The following is a 14,579-nucleotide window of genomic DNA, read 5'->3' on the forward strand; positions in this document are numbered from 1 at the left end:
TGGTTTTGTTTTGGGAACACTGTTGTTCTCTCTTCCGTCCGATGCCTCGCGGTGTGTGGATTGTGCAGGGGTGTCTGTCGCATCAAATTCTGGGCCCTGGGTACAAGGATTCACTGCGGGCCCCCCATGTTCTTCATTGACTGGGAACGCATTATTTTGTGCTTTAACTATTGAAAAATAGCAGATATACAAGCTCACAGCGTGGCTGCGAGCTTGTACTGTAGATCTGCTATTTTTGAAAAATCGTGAACATTTGTGCAAGTCTTTGAATATTTAAAATCCTTCTAAGGTTTTTTGAAAAACCTATGTTTCAATGTCAGTGGTGCTCAAACTTTTTCATGTGAAGGACCCCCCAAAATGATATGTATTTGGCCACCGACCCCCATCTCAAAATATTTCATTCCAGGGACCCCCAGAAGCAAAATTTGAGTTGCAAAAAATACATACAGTATATTCAAAGATTTGCACACATCATGATTTTTCAAAAATAGCAGATCTACAAGCTCACAGCGCAGCACTCTGTGCCACGCTGTGAGCTTGTACAGTATACAGTATCTGCTATTTTTCAATAGCTAAAGTATAAAATAATGAAGGCCCCTCCACCTTGGGCCCTAGTAACTCAGTCCCACTCCCACCCCCACCTTGTGACACCCCTGGGATTGTGTGTCCTGCTGTTGTGTATTTCGCCGCTCCCACTGAGTCCTCCAAATTCAACCCCTCTGTTCTCGTTTCCTTTTGCCTTTGAGGTGAGGATAATAACGATGTCGTTTTCATTTATGGAGAGGCACTCTCCGCTGCACAGCCGGCTTCTTCAGAATCCCGGTGGCTCTCGGATAATGGACATACTGTACAGTATTACCATCTGCGGCTTTCAAACCTTTTCATGTCAAGGAGCCTTAAATAAATATGGATTCGGTCGCGGACACGCCGGACACCCATCTGAAAATAATCTTGTGCTAGGCAGGCAGCCCGTACAAGATTTGTGTTGTGTAATATAGTTTTAAAATATTCAAAAGTTTTCACATTCTTCCAAGATATTCTTTTGAAAATGTAGCACATCTACGAGCTCACAATCATGCGTTGCGATGCACCGCGTAGTGAGCGTTTCTGATTTGGATTCTCATCATACAGTAGCAACCAAAGCAGAGAGGTCGACGATGTCTGAATAATTACGCAAATCCAGTATGATCGCTCGTAAATAACACATGCATGTTTGCATGGACAGGAATAGTATTCCACTAATATTCAGAAATACTGCTCATTCAGAATACAAATGCTCATGGAAACACCTCCATTGGAAGAGAATACTCCATTCTGATCTGATCTGAATTCATTTTCATTCAGGTAGGGAAGTGTGGTATTTATACCGTTTGAATCGGTCTAATGCACCTACCGCATAAACACTTTATTTCCGAACGCTCCTCTCTGTTTGGAATACATTCTTTTGCGCGTGTTCGCACTTAGTAGCGCTTGTCAGAATTGACCAAACATTACCCATCAAATCTAGAATTATATCGGCGGACTTCCTCGACGAATAGTTTTTTGTTGTTTTGACGTCGCTTTCGTCATGCGACACTTGTCGCTCCAAGCTTAAATTGGCCTTTTATTCCCATTTTAGGTATCGTTGCTGTCAGGAAGAAACCTCCTATCTCTGTATTTTAACTCTTGGTGTTACTTTTTTCATAAATGTAATGCCCCAAATAGCATCAAAAGTAGCAGATCTGCAAGATCGAAACGCATTTTGAGCTTGTAGATCTAGCTGCTACTTTTGCTATTTTTGAATTTGGACCCTGAAAAGTAACGGTTTTGGAAATGTGAGGTTTCCAGACTTTCCACCCGACAGAGACGATTATGTCCGGGACCCCTAGGGGGTCCTCAGAGTTATTACAGGGGTTCCTTCAAATCATTGTGTGTTAGAAACCTTTTTCTCATTTTTCATATTCATGCACTTGAACCCTAGTGTCCATATTCTGAGAACTTTAGCCAAAAATAGCAGATCTACAAGCTCACAACGCCTCGCACTGCGAGGCGTTGTGAGCTTGTAGATCGGCTATTTTCGATTGGTGTAGAGGCGAAAAAAGAGCAGACTAAGTACAGAGTGTACGGTCAAGTTTATTAAGTAATGACAGTTCAGTGGTTAAATATCTGAAAACACACATTGACATGAATCCAAAATACACTGACGATTGTGCTGTCAAACAATTTAACTATATGGAATCTATGAAACGGTTGTGGGGGTCCCTGCTTCATGTCTCTCACGACTAACAGGTCCTTGACCTGAAAACCTTGAAGACCCCTGATTCAGACCAACGAGCAATTACCATTGAAGAAGATTCTTCATTGTTGGTTCACGGTGGGAGCGTTGCGTTGCTATACCAGCAAAATCCAGGGGCGTCAATTGGGTATGGCAGGGGTATCAGCTGCCATACCCAGGGTCCAGGGGGGAAAATAAAAGTTACTTTTAAATATAAATCCATGAATGTCTATCTGCCTGACCTATGTTGTTAAATTACAGTAAAATAACTACAAATGCTAAATTTTACAAAATGGTCACTTTAACAAGGTATTATGATTATATTCTCCACTTGTATTCTTCCCAGCAAAATGGTATATTCCCAGGTTCAGCAGGTCAGCTGCACAGGTGCAATGCATTATTGTTAATTGTGGCACATTTACTAACATACCAAGTTTAGCTGCACTTAAACAACCGTTCCAGGCTGCCATATCCAGCCCAAGAAAACGTAGAAACCTGTGTTTTTTCAGACATTGTGAAAATAGCCGATTTACATGCTCACAACGCCTCGCAGCGCGAGGCGTTGTGAGCATGTAGATTGAGCATTGTGAGCATGTTGTGAGCATGTAGATTTTCACAATAGAACCGTGTTATACGAAATGTAATGCCTCTTTTCCATGAGGACTCCCAACTTTGCCATACCCTAGCTTTTGCTGAACTGACACCACTGGCAAAATCCTGTAATAATAAAGTGTACTTCCTTTCTATGGAGAGATCAGAGATGTGAAGGCAAGTAAGCACTTGATGAATATGAATCCTGAAAGGACTATTGAAACATCAGTCATGCTGTCCTTACAGCCTCGTTAACCACAAAGAATCCATTTGTCCCTATAACAGTAGAGTGTGTATGAGTGGTTATCGCTCAGCCTTCTGGAGAAGGATTATTCGGCTGTCTCAGGGTTGTTTCTTGTGCTTAGTGTTCACATTGCCAAGCAATAAATGTCAGAAATGTGTGTGGATGATTTTGTATTTTGAAAAGGTTTACGCGCCTCGCCAAGCAATGTGGAAATAAATGCGTACAGACTAGAGTACTGCAGGCACAAGGAACATGTGGATTCCACTCTCTGCTTAGCCATTGCTGTGTTTTTGATCTCTGGTAGCCAAGGGCAGGTGCGCAAGTTGGTTGTGAGGGGACTTTCTCGCTTAAAAAAACGGCTCTGGACACAATTGGTTAGACCAGACAAATACTTGGCCCTGATTGGTCACCTAACTCTTCGGGGTGAGATGGATTCACTATTGAGTGGGGCCAGACCCAAATCTACCAAGGGCAAATTATTTTTGCACCGGCAGATTGGTCTGATTTCAGGCTACAAGCAGTTAGCGAGGCACTGCTCAGTATCAGCTATTATAGGAAGCTGTTAAGTTGGAGGAGGCGTTGTTTCCTTTATGCATGATTGATGTCTGCTGGCTGTGTCTGACAACTATGTCAACTGTATTGTGTGTAGCAGTGGCATGCCGTCTAGGCACTTTGTCACTGACTGTTTTCCTATTGTCTGACTGCACCGGCACTGTGTTTACAAGGCGTTCTTGTACTTCCCTTTATGTGGACATAAATACATTGTGTGTGTGTGTGTGTGTGTGTGTGTGTGTGTGTGTGTGTGTGTGTGTGTGTGTGTGTGTGTGTGTGTGTGTGTGTGTGTGTGTGTGTGTGTGTGTGTGTGTGTGTGTGTGTGTGTGTGTGTGTGTGTGCGTGCGTGCGTGCGTGCGTGCGTGCGTGCGTGCGCGCGCGTGCGCGCGTGCGTGTGTGTGTGTGTGTGGTCCTATGTATTCAATTCATCAACATACTGTGGCATAAAAAAAACAACACAATAATATATATGTCATGAACAAATACAAAACCCTATTCTGCATGTACAAAGAGATGGGACAGTTATAAATAATATACCGGTAAATTACATTGGGAAAATTGTAAATGTGATACGTAGACAGACAGACTTTGTTTGAATTATATGAAAAAATGATTTGTCATGGCACCACAGCAATAAGGATGAAACGAAGACACGCGTAGGGGTCGAGAACAAGTACAGAACACGTAGCAGGATGACACTAGTTAAACAGGATAACGATATAGGCTATAAAAGGCGGTTTAAAGATGAACATCTGATCAGGTCAGGTGTGCATATTACGTATTTATGAGCCATTATCAGAGAGAAATGGAGGCACAGGTATCTGATTGGTACATTTACTACATTATAATGTATGCATTTACAGTGCATAGCATGAGATGCACGCACGTTCATGTCCTACACCAAATCATGGGTAGGAAAGTATTTTTGCTTTTAATTTACCTTTAAACCACATTAAACGTAATATATTTGTTCAAAATAAATGTGCAATGAGGCATGATGTATATACGGCATTTGCCATGTAGCTGTAGACAAAAAGCAATGACAGTGCACAATAGTAGTCATATCAACATGACAAATGTGCAAGATACTGTACCTTTTATCTACTTATTATACATCAGCATACATAACAACAGTTTCCCCTGTATATATATCTTTTTTTTTTTATAGCACAAGGGTCTTTTTAACCTGAGAGAGACTAAGCAGGTTCTCAAGGATACAAGTGGTTTATGTAAAAAGGATTTGGCAGCCCCCCTGTAGTAACTCTGAGGACCCCCCAGGGGTCCTGGACCACCCTGTTGAAGCATTTATTCCATGTTGTTCCTTTCTTGTCTTGTCTTTTTTCCAGGATTTGAATGACTTTGCCCCCATCTTTACCAGACCATTGTATAAGGGCATGGTGGCGCCCAACGCAGACAAAGGGACCCTCATCGCAAGAGTGCAGGCCAAAGACCAGGACCCTGAGGTGAGTGAGTTGAGACTGCTGACGTGATCGTTGTAGAGTAGAGTTATGTAGAGCTCTTCACAGGTCCAAACTGACGGACTGGTTCCTACTGTAGATCTGTTTTCAAATGACAGACTCTACCGATCAGTGCTGTGCATGGATCTTCTTGGATCCATTTAGGTATTATACATAATGATTAACAGACCCGAGCTCACAGCACGTCACATTGGAGGTTTTAGATTTTCATTATTTTCCTCTTGACATTAGTGACGTGCCCAACATCGGGACACCAGGTTGAACGTGCTTATAATCCACTTAAGCACCATTCAATAAATAGCAATAGTAAAAACAGCTGATCTTCAAGCTCACAATGCATGCGTTGCGTTGTGGGCTTCTACTGTTAGATCTGATATTCAACAAAAAAAAGAAAATTCTGAAATTGTTGAAAATGTTTTGAATATATTTTTTTGCCTACAACGACATGGGAACAGGCACTTCCACCAGTAACCATAGTGTTACAGACGAAGACGAAGATAGCAAAGTTAATTTGACATGAGCGTCGCGTGTTCACTGGTGCATGAGTCATCTGCCCTCCATCCCACATCATTATCATCGCTGACGGACGGAAACCGTTCTGTTAGGGAGGGACTAGTGGAGAAGAGATCCAGTAGAACTAAAAAGACAAGTCATTTTATGTTTGGTTGCGGTCTGAAAATAGCAGATCTACAAGCTGCGACGCGTTGTGAGCTTATAGATCGGCTATTTTCAGCATGCCACCAAGTGTAGAATCAATCATTACTACGCCACCCCGGGCCCCAAACTGTGTCTTAGGACTGTTGTTATGTTGTTACCAACATATTTATGAAACAAAATGGTATCTGGCGCTGCCGTGAGCAATATCCGACGAGTACAGCAAAATAGGCCGGTATCGGGGCGAGTACCGATACTGCGAGTACCGATACCGCATCCCTAGACTAAACCAACAGTAGTAGTCTTCTAAAACCTTATGATATTTAGGTCGTAAACTAAAACAGTTCAGATGACTAATAAATGCAGAAATAGTATTCAAAAGACTAAAACTAAATTAAAATGTGCTGTCATAATGAACAGCTTTGGACATAATGAGGGTTCCAACCAGACAGAGAAGATTTCCTGAAAAGTGAAAGCTTGAAAGCTTTGGTCGTACGAGGTTTTTGCCCAACAGCGTTATGCCGCACCGCCTCTGATCCTCCTTCCTCCTACCACCATCTGAGAGACTCCTCCTTGGGGTCGCTGTGCTGTGAACTATTTCCCCCTTTTAATCCCGTTTAGGCCTGAACGCAAACCTGTGTCACTTTAGGTTTGAACCACTTTAACCAATTTGTTATGATTTACCTATTAAAAAAATAGCATATATACAAGCTCACAGCGCGGCACCGAGTGCCGCGCTGCGAGCTTGTAGATCTGCTATTTTTGAAAACTCTAGAAAATGTGTGCAAGTCTTTCAATAGTTTTGACCCGATTCTATAAATGTCTTATAAATCCTTCTTCTAAATCAGTGGTTCTCAAACTTTTTCATGTCCAGTACCCCAAAAATTACATGTGTTTGGCCGCGGACCCCCATCTCAAAATATGTTGTTCCAGGGACCACACAGAAGCAATATCTGAGTTACAAATGTTCGTTTTTAAAAAGATATATTCAAAGACAGAACTACCAAAATAGCAGATTTACCAGCTCGCAGCGAGCTTGCATATCTGCTGTTTTTCAATAGTTAAAGCAGGGGTCTTCAACAGGGGTCCGGGACCCCTAGGGGGTCCTCAGGTAGCTTTGGAGGGGGAAAAGAGCAGACTTAAGGTGGTTGCACACTGCTGCGTTTTTCGTTGCGAAATGCGTTTTTCAGGGCAAGGAGAGAGAGAGAGATAGAGAGAGCAAGGGACCGAGTGGTGCGCGAAACGGGCGGCAGTGTGCAAACGTGACTGACATAACGTGAGGTTGATTTTTTATTTGCGTGCTCCGAAATTCACTCTGATATTCGGCCCGAAAAACGCAGCAGTGTGCAACCACCTTAAGTACAGTGAAAGGACAAGTTTATTACGTATTGACCGTTCAAGTGGTTAAATATCTGAAAACACACATTAACATGAATCCAAAATACACTGTTGATTGTGCTGTCAATGAAACTATAAAGGTTGTGCTGCTTCATCTCTCTCTCAACTAACGGGTCCTTGGCCTGAAAATGCTGAAGACCCTTGAGTTAAAGCATTAAATAATTCTAGGCCTAAATGGGTTAAAGTGGAGGAGGAAAGAATAGACATTTGTGCGACACCATAGAGTTGGTGCTCAGAAAGTATTTCGCCATCCTAACAACAAGGCAACACAGGAGCAAAGGTAATCATTGTTGCTGAGAAGGGATGGGAGTTGTAATTTTTTTGTTGTTTATTATTGTTTTGAATGCAGCACGGCACACTGCCATATACTATACTATATACTTTTTTATTCGATCTGTCAATAGGAAGCTACAAGGCCATTAAGGATGAAACAGAGACTCCTTTGCAGGGCTATAATAAATACAGGAGAACAAGGTTATTTTGTCCCCCGGAATATTTTGGTTCCGCGTCATCGGCGCTGTGACAAACTGAAAGTGCCTTCATTAGCGTTGCAACCCACCTTAATATTTTATAGACCTTTGGTGAGTCAGCGCTTCCACGCGCTCGCTCACTTCTCCCACTATCGGCCTATCTGGAGGGATTTTTTTTAGCTTCACAAGACGTGCTCAGCTCTTGTTAAATGAGCCATTCAAATCTGCGATTGGCAAAGTTTGGTTTCAGACAGGAGGAATGATTGCGTTGGGAGAACACAGTATAAGGTCCTTTTCAGCTCGAATATTAACATCAGGCTAAACACATGTACGTACACACATGCACACGCACGCACGCACGCGTGCGCACACACACACTGTTTTGGAATTGTGGACAAAACGTATCCAACAACAAATATTCTACCTTTTGGGTCTGAGAGGCTACTAAATTTCATCAAATGGTGGTCCGTGGCTCAAATGCCAAATAAATAATGGACATTCATAAGGGTTGAAAATCACTGGTCAATAGCACACTGACTCACACGCCACATTAGAAGTTCACTAGTTTAGGGTTAGGTCTACAGTATGTATTTATCTGGTCATATTATTGACCGCTTGTTTTGTAAGAATGTTATTCTGACCAAAGATGTCCATCACAAGACAACATGGTGGGGACGACCGCTGTGCTTAGCTGATTGGTCATCTCTTTCGCTACCCATTCTCCAGCTACAGCCAATCACCTTTCCCCATGGCCTAAAGGTCAACCAACATGAGACGTGCGACCACCTCGTCACGTTGCCTCTCTGTCCGGCCCGCTCTCCCGCTGCCTCTGTGCGTCATCTGAGGAGTCCTGCTGCGTTTTCCCCAGATTAACCTGCTTACATGGTGTTTTCATCATCTATACCCCGGAGGGATTACCTCCCCCCTGTCCCAACATCCAGGATGGTGCCTCAGTGAGCCATATATAAAAGCAGTCCACCGCGAAACTAAAAACCGCCACTGCAGTACCTTTAACAACTCGAAGCCTTTAATAGCCTCCCTATTCTGGGCATGGGCTTGAAAGTAGGCAAACATTTATAGCGAAAAATAGCCGACACGCATAAGCTTCACAGACAGTTCCACACAACTCCACACCTTTTCAGGGAGGGGACATGCAGGCATGTGGCGAAGCGTCCCCGAAGCGTGGCCTACATCTGGCCTACATCTTGGCACAAAGCGCAAGTTACATCAATCAGCGTCTACAGCGTCACACAAAAAAGTATCAAAAGCAGAAGATCTGACACTTTCGCTGTTTTTAGAATTTGAATCCTGGAAAAGTAACGGTTTTGGACTTGAATGAGGTTTCCAATGAGGTTTTCCAGAGACGATCATGATTTTGTCACCGAAAAGCACCCTCCACCCCCCCCCCCCCCCCCCACCACCACCACCACCCACTGCTCGTGCTGACAGGCATCTTTATGTCTTATTTGTGCTGCAGTGAGCCCTCCAACCCCCCCCCCCCCCCAACACACACGCACGCACGCACGCACGCACGCACGCACGCACGCACGCACGCACGCACGCACGCACACACACACACACACACACACACACACACACACACACACACACACACACACACACACACACACACACACACACACACACACCACTACCACTGATGAGATGGGATCCCACATTGTAGGAGGCCTATACTACACATAGTATTGAGAGCAGATATTATTGAAGTTTATTGAACATTTTCTGGCAAAGGGATGCAATCCTCTACACCAGACTCAATACAATATTAATATTGTCTTAAAAAAAGTGCGATATGCATATTGACAATTAACAATGTACTACCCTGACGCCCACCCACTCACTCACACATCCGTAACCCACATACAATCCTACAGTTCCTTACCTACAATAAATAAACTTGCATAATTTCATATTTTACATTAAGTTTTAAAAATAAAACTATGAATATAAAATAATGGTATTTATATTTTTCTTCTTTTTTTGTAACGGCCGGTAGAGAAGACAGAGTTTTAAACATGAACGTGATTTAAAAGTTAGATTAGGAGATAAATGCACTTTTTTGCAGCAGCATAACACTGCGCTCTACGAGGGAACGGATTTCCCGGTCACTTGAGACCCCGTTGCATTTCGTCATCTCTCTCATCAGCTAAGAGGTCCTTGGCCTGAAAAACATTGAAGACCACTGTCGTAGAGTTCAGACACTACTGTTATGTAAGGCTTTTGAACATAATCAAAATGGAAATGGTGTCAACCTCTCTGCGATACATGTATGTGAATAAGCCTCCAGGGATGCAGGCCTCCACAAGGGGCTTAGCTCTCCTCGTCTCTTATACCCAGCGTTTAGTCCGTCTCCTGGCTGTGGAATCAGGCCAGCGTAGGCAAGTGGTTCCAGGTACTTTTACTTTACTTGAGTATCTCAAGTATACTTTATCGTCGCTGTCGGGGCAGAAAGCTTGTTTTTGTGTTTTTTTCCCGTAAATTAACGCCCCACTTGATCAAACTACAGAAGGGGTCTTCAACGTTTTCAGGCCAAGGACCCCTTAGTTGAGAGAGAGATGAAGCAGGGACCCCCACAACCTTTTCAGAGATTCCATAGTTTCATAGTTTGACAGCGCAATCATCAGTGTATTTTGGATTCATGTCAATTTTGTTTTCAGATATTTAACCACTTGAACTGTCAACACTTAATAATATTGACCTGTCACTCTGTACTTGGTCTGCTCTTTTTCCCCCTCTACACCAAACCCCTTTGCCGAAAATAGCTGATCTACAAGCTCACAACGCCTCGTTTATAGATTTGCTATTTTTGGCTATAGAATATGGACAGTTTGGACACTAGGGTTCAAGTGGTTAATATAAAAAAGGGGGAAAAAAAAGTTTCAAAGATTTGGAGGACCCCCTGTAGTAATTGGTCCCGGACCCCTGCTGAAGACCCTTGCTCTATTCTATCCTGTTAGTGCTATTCAAAAATAGCCGATCTACCAATACCAATACTCATCTGCTAGCTCACCCTGCTTTTACTTTGGTGCCGTTAAGGGTATCTTAACGCCAGTACATGTATACTTTTGGACTTTTACTGAAGTCACATTTTGAATACAGCCATTACTATTTTTTTATTCACTGTGATATTGCTACATTTATATAAACAATTAAACTAATCTGAGTGCTTCTTCCACCGCTGAGCCTATAAAAGATTCAACATTTCTTCCTCATCAGAGCGAGGTGGTAGAAGTAGAGTGAGTCCAGAGGGGATGTGCCGAACGTACGCAGCTTGAAAAGAAGATAGCCCTGAGATAATCAGCAATCAGGGACCGTGATTAATCTTAATCAAAGGGTCATATTAAAGTCCCAGCTCTCATTAAGGAATGTAAGTGAGGAGCACTGCAGAGCAGAGGGCTGCTTGTGAGTGGCACTGCTTTAACCCTGCAAGACCTGTGTGTGAAATCAGATCTACAAACTTGCAACGCGGCGCAAAGTGACGCGCTGTGAGCTTGTGCATCTGCTATTCTGTCTTTCTTTGTTTCTTTCTTTATCCTAAATTTAATCTGGGAAGCCCATTGTGATCACAGCATACACATATAAGGAAAAACAATAACAAACATTTGTGACTGAGTGTGACACAGGGGCAGTCATTTCGGAAGCCACTACTTTAGACCACAGCTGAAATTACTTTTTTTTTTTCACTAAAATGTGATAAAGCCACAAAAGCATTTCATAAATATCAGGCTACATTTCACTTAAACGCCAGAGCTTAACTCTGCATGTAAATAAGACTTTTTTTAATTAATGTGAGAGATCATGCAGGTCATTGCAGGTTAGACATTTATTTAGAACTTGAATATCTCAAAAGTAGTATTTCAGCATGGCATCATTCTATAAGCCATAGCTTCAAAACTGTTGGGTCAATCTCCACAATCATTTTGTAGCTATGATTCACAGCTTTCAAATAAAATGAAAAAATTAAAATGAAAAAAAAAATTCAATGACTAGCCGTCAGCCGTGCTGGGACACATTTGATGCGCATTACAACGTCGCAGGTGCAAATAGAGTTACATGAAACAGGTGCACTATGTAGTAGCGTGTCCTCGAGAATATAGCCAACGCAAAAAAAGAATAAAGTACAATGACACTGATGTTTTGCCGGTTTTACTGGCTTAGTTCCAAGGGAAAGTGAAGAGGTATTAATCAGGGAGTAATAGTGATTTATTAGCAGGGGCTGTGATGGAGGGGTCGCCCGTGCCTAATGACGTCCCCTGACAAGCTTTTTAGAGTTGTTTAGCAGAGAGAGAAACTTTGCGTGACGTACGTCCACCCAAAGGATTTCTGCTGACCGATTTCCAAACGTGTTATCAAAAGTGGTTCTCAAACTTATTTCTTGCCACGGACGGGACAATTGTGCTTTGTCCAGACGCTCGACAAAAGCTGGATTCGAACCCACAACCTCTGCGGTGATGCACTGTTCGGGCACTGCGCATTGCGCTACCCGAGCGCCCGAACATGCAACATTGTAAAGCGTTTTGCATAAAGGTCACTATCTTCGTGACCTTTTAACGTGGTCATGTGCGATCGTGCACAATGGTGCACAGATCGTGCACGATCCGCGTGCAATTTACAATTTAGGCTTACAATGTAGACTTAAGCAGGACAATAAGCAGGTCAATGTAATAAGCAAGATAATATGTCAAATGCATAGGAATATCAATCTATGTGTGGTCATCGAGGGAAGGGGAGTGTTACAGTAGAGCTATGGGTTTAGGTGAAGTCTGAAGAGGTGAGTCTTCAGTCCACGGCAGAAGCTAGGGAGTGAGTTTGTAGCTCTAAGTGCGACAGGGAGTTTATTCCACAGTTTGGGGGCCAGGAGGGCAAATTGTCTAGGACGAGTGGATTTTTGTCCTGGGGCTTTTAGCGAGGGTTCTGTCAGCATCCCTGTGTTGATGTAGCTGTAGCTGATCTGAGTGAACGGGTGGGGTTGTAGGGGTTGATCAGGTTTTGGAGGAGCCGTACCTTTGGCTGCTTTGAAGGTCGCGGTCCGTTCGCGATAACAAAAGACGGCGCTCGAATCCATCGTACTGTTCCAGAGCTAGCAGCATTGTAGCTAGCAGTGTTTACAATGGAAGGAAAAAGGTAGGCAGGAAAAGGAAACAAAGAAGTGGGCGTTTCCTGCAAAATAATGGAGAAACAGTTGCTTCCTGTCCAGACCGGAAGCACTACTTTTTGGGCACTTAGGCACCTCAGATCGGCGACCGATTTTAGATTATTTTTTAATGAATTGAAATAAAAGAAATATCTCGGGAATCTTGGGTTGTGGCAGTCAATTAATAATAGCATGTGTGTTCCTTTCCTCCAGGGAACGCCGGCCAGTTACGTCCAGTACAGAGTGGACCAGGAGTTGTCTCCGTACAGCGGGAGCATCTTCGACGTGGAGCCGGAGACCGGCCGTATTGTCACCAAGGTCAACCTCAACGAAGACCCTACCCTCGTCTTTCTGGTAAGTGACAGAGGAGGCCATGAGTGTGTGCAGTAGATCGTTGTCGTACAGTATGTCCAAAACTGTTCGTTTTGTATTTATCATTTTAAAAAATGATTTAAAACAGATCGGCTGTTTTCACTACTTTTGTGCGACGGTCTTGTACGATGAAGCTTCACTTCACTTGACGAAAAAACTTTACTTGATGTGAAACTTGAAGATGCGAGGTTTTTCCCCGACAGTGACAATATAGAGTAGAGTATGTAATCGTTGCTTGTCTGGCAGAAACCTCTCATCTCCATGTTCAAACATTTTTGTGTTTTTCTTTCATAAATTAACACCACTAATTGATCACACCACAGTGTCACGCAAAAGCGTAAAACTTAGCAGATCTGCAAGCTCGAAACGCACCGCGAAGCGACGCGTTTTGCTACTGTTTTGCTTTTGTTTTATCTGAATCCTGACAAGCAACAGTTTTGTTTACTGTTTGAGGTTTCCAGCCGACAGAGACAATAATACCAAGTTGAAACTTGGAGATAAAAGGTTTATGTCCCAAAGGTAATGATATGAATTGTCATTAGAGACATTAGAAAGAATACTGTCCAGGAAATGAGTGCATTATTGCTTCCCCCATACAGTAATAATCACCAACAGCCTTTATTGTGCCAGTGGGATATTCATTAACAACAAACACATACGAACAAAAATACAACATCACAAAATAAAAACAATACATAGAATCCCCCAGCGAGGCAGTTTGTTTAACTCTTTCTCAGCCTGAACGCACTATTACGCAATTTTGCGCAAGAGCCTCCCAGCCGACACGCACTTTTACGCACTTTTTTTTTTTTTTTTTTTTTGAAACTTCAAAGCCTTCCCCAACTTCTGACATTGTTTGGAGTGAACCACATCAAAGGAAAGCCTCAAATCACCAGCCCAAACACAAACCAGCTGTCTCAGATCAGAGAAAATCACATCACATTACCACAACAATCACCAGACACAAGAGCTGTGGGAACCGTCTTGGCATTCTAGCCGAGTGAGAGCAATTGAGATGGCTGATTGATAAAAAGAGAGAGAGAGAGAGAGAGAGACACTGAGAGACACTGTGTGTGTGTGTGTGTGTGTGTGTGTGTGTGTGTGTGTGTGTGTGTGTGTGTGTGTGTGTGTGTGTGTGTGTGTGTGTGTGTGTGTGTGTTTGAGGAGAGGAAAAAAGAGAAAGAGCTAGTATTTTTTTTTTCAACTTCAAAGCCTTCCCCAACAGCTGACATTGTTTGAGGTGATCATCACAGTAAAGTCTCAAATCACCAGCCCAAACACAACAAACTGTCTCAGATCACAGAAAAACACATCATAATTATATTTACCTTTTGTATAGTCCATCCATAGTTTGTAGTAGTAACAGACAGTAGTAAAAGTAAGAACCATGACGATCCAGTAAAACTTTTTG

The 14,579-nt window shown here is 42.9% G+C and overlaps 1 protein-coding gene across 1 annotated transcript in view; it reads left to right on the forward strand.

Annotated features, from left to right (window-relative positions):
• Positions 1 to 14,579, forward strand: part of LOC308296680 (protocadherin-15-like) — a gene marked incomplete at both ends in the record, with an annotated part of 437,702 nt that overhangs the window by 254,278 nt on the left and 168,845 nt on the right. Inside the window, 2 exons of the mRNA XM_080740008.1 lie at positions 4,988 to 5,104; positions 13,010 to 13,150. Of these exons, the coding sequence (XP_080596134.1) occupies positions 4,988 to 5,104; positions 13,010 to 13,150 (258 nt within the window). The remainder of the gene's footprint in view (positions 1 to 4,987; positions 5,105 to 13,009; positions 13,151 to 14,579) is intronic.

Source organism: Nannobrachium achirus (assembly GCF_963921795.1).
Source record: "Nannobrachium achirus genome assembly, chromosome: 13".
In the NCBI taxonomy this organism is placed as follows: domain Eukaryota; kingdom Metazoa; phylum Chordata; class Actinopteri; order Myctophiformes; family Myctophidae; genus Nannobrachium; species Nannobrachium achirus.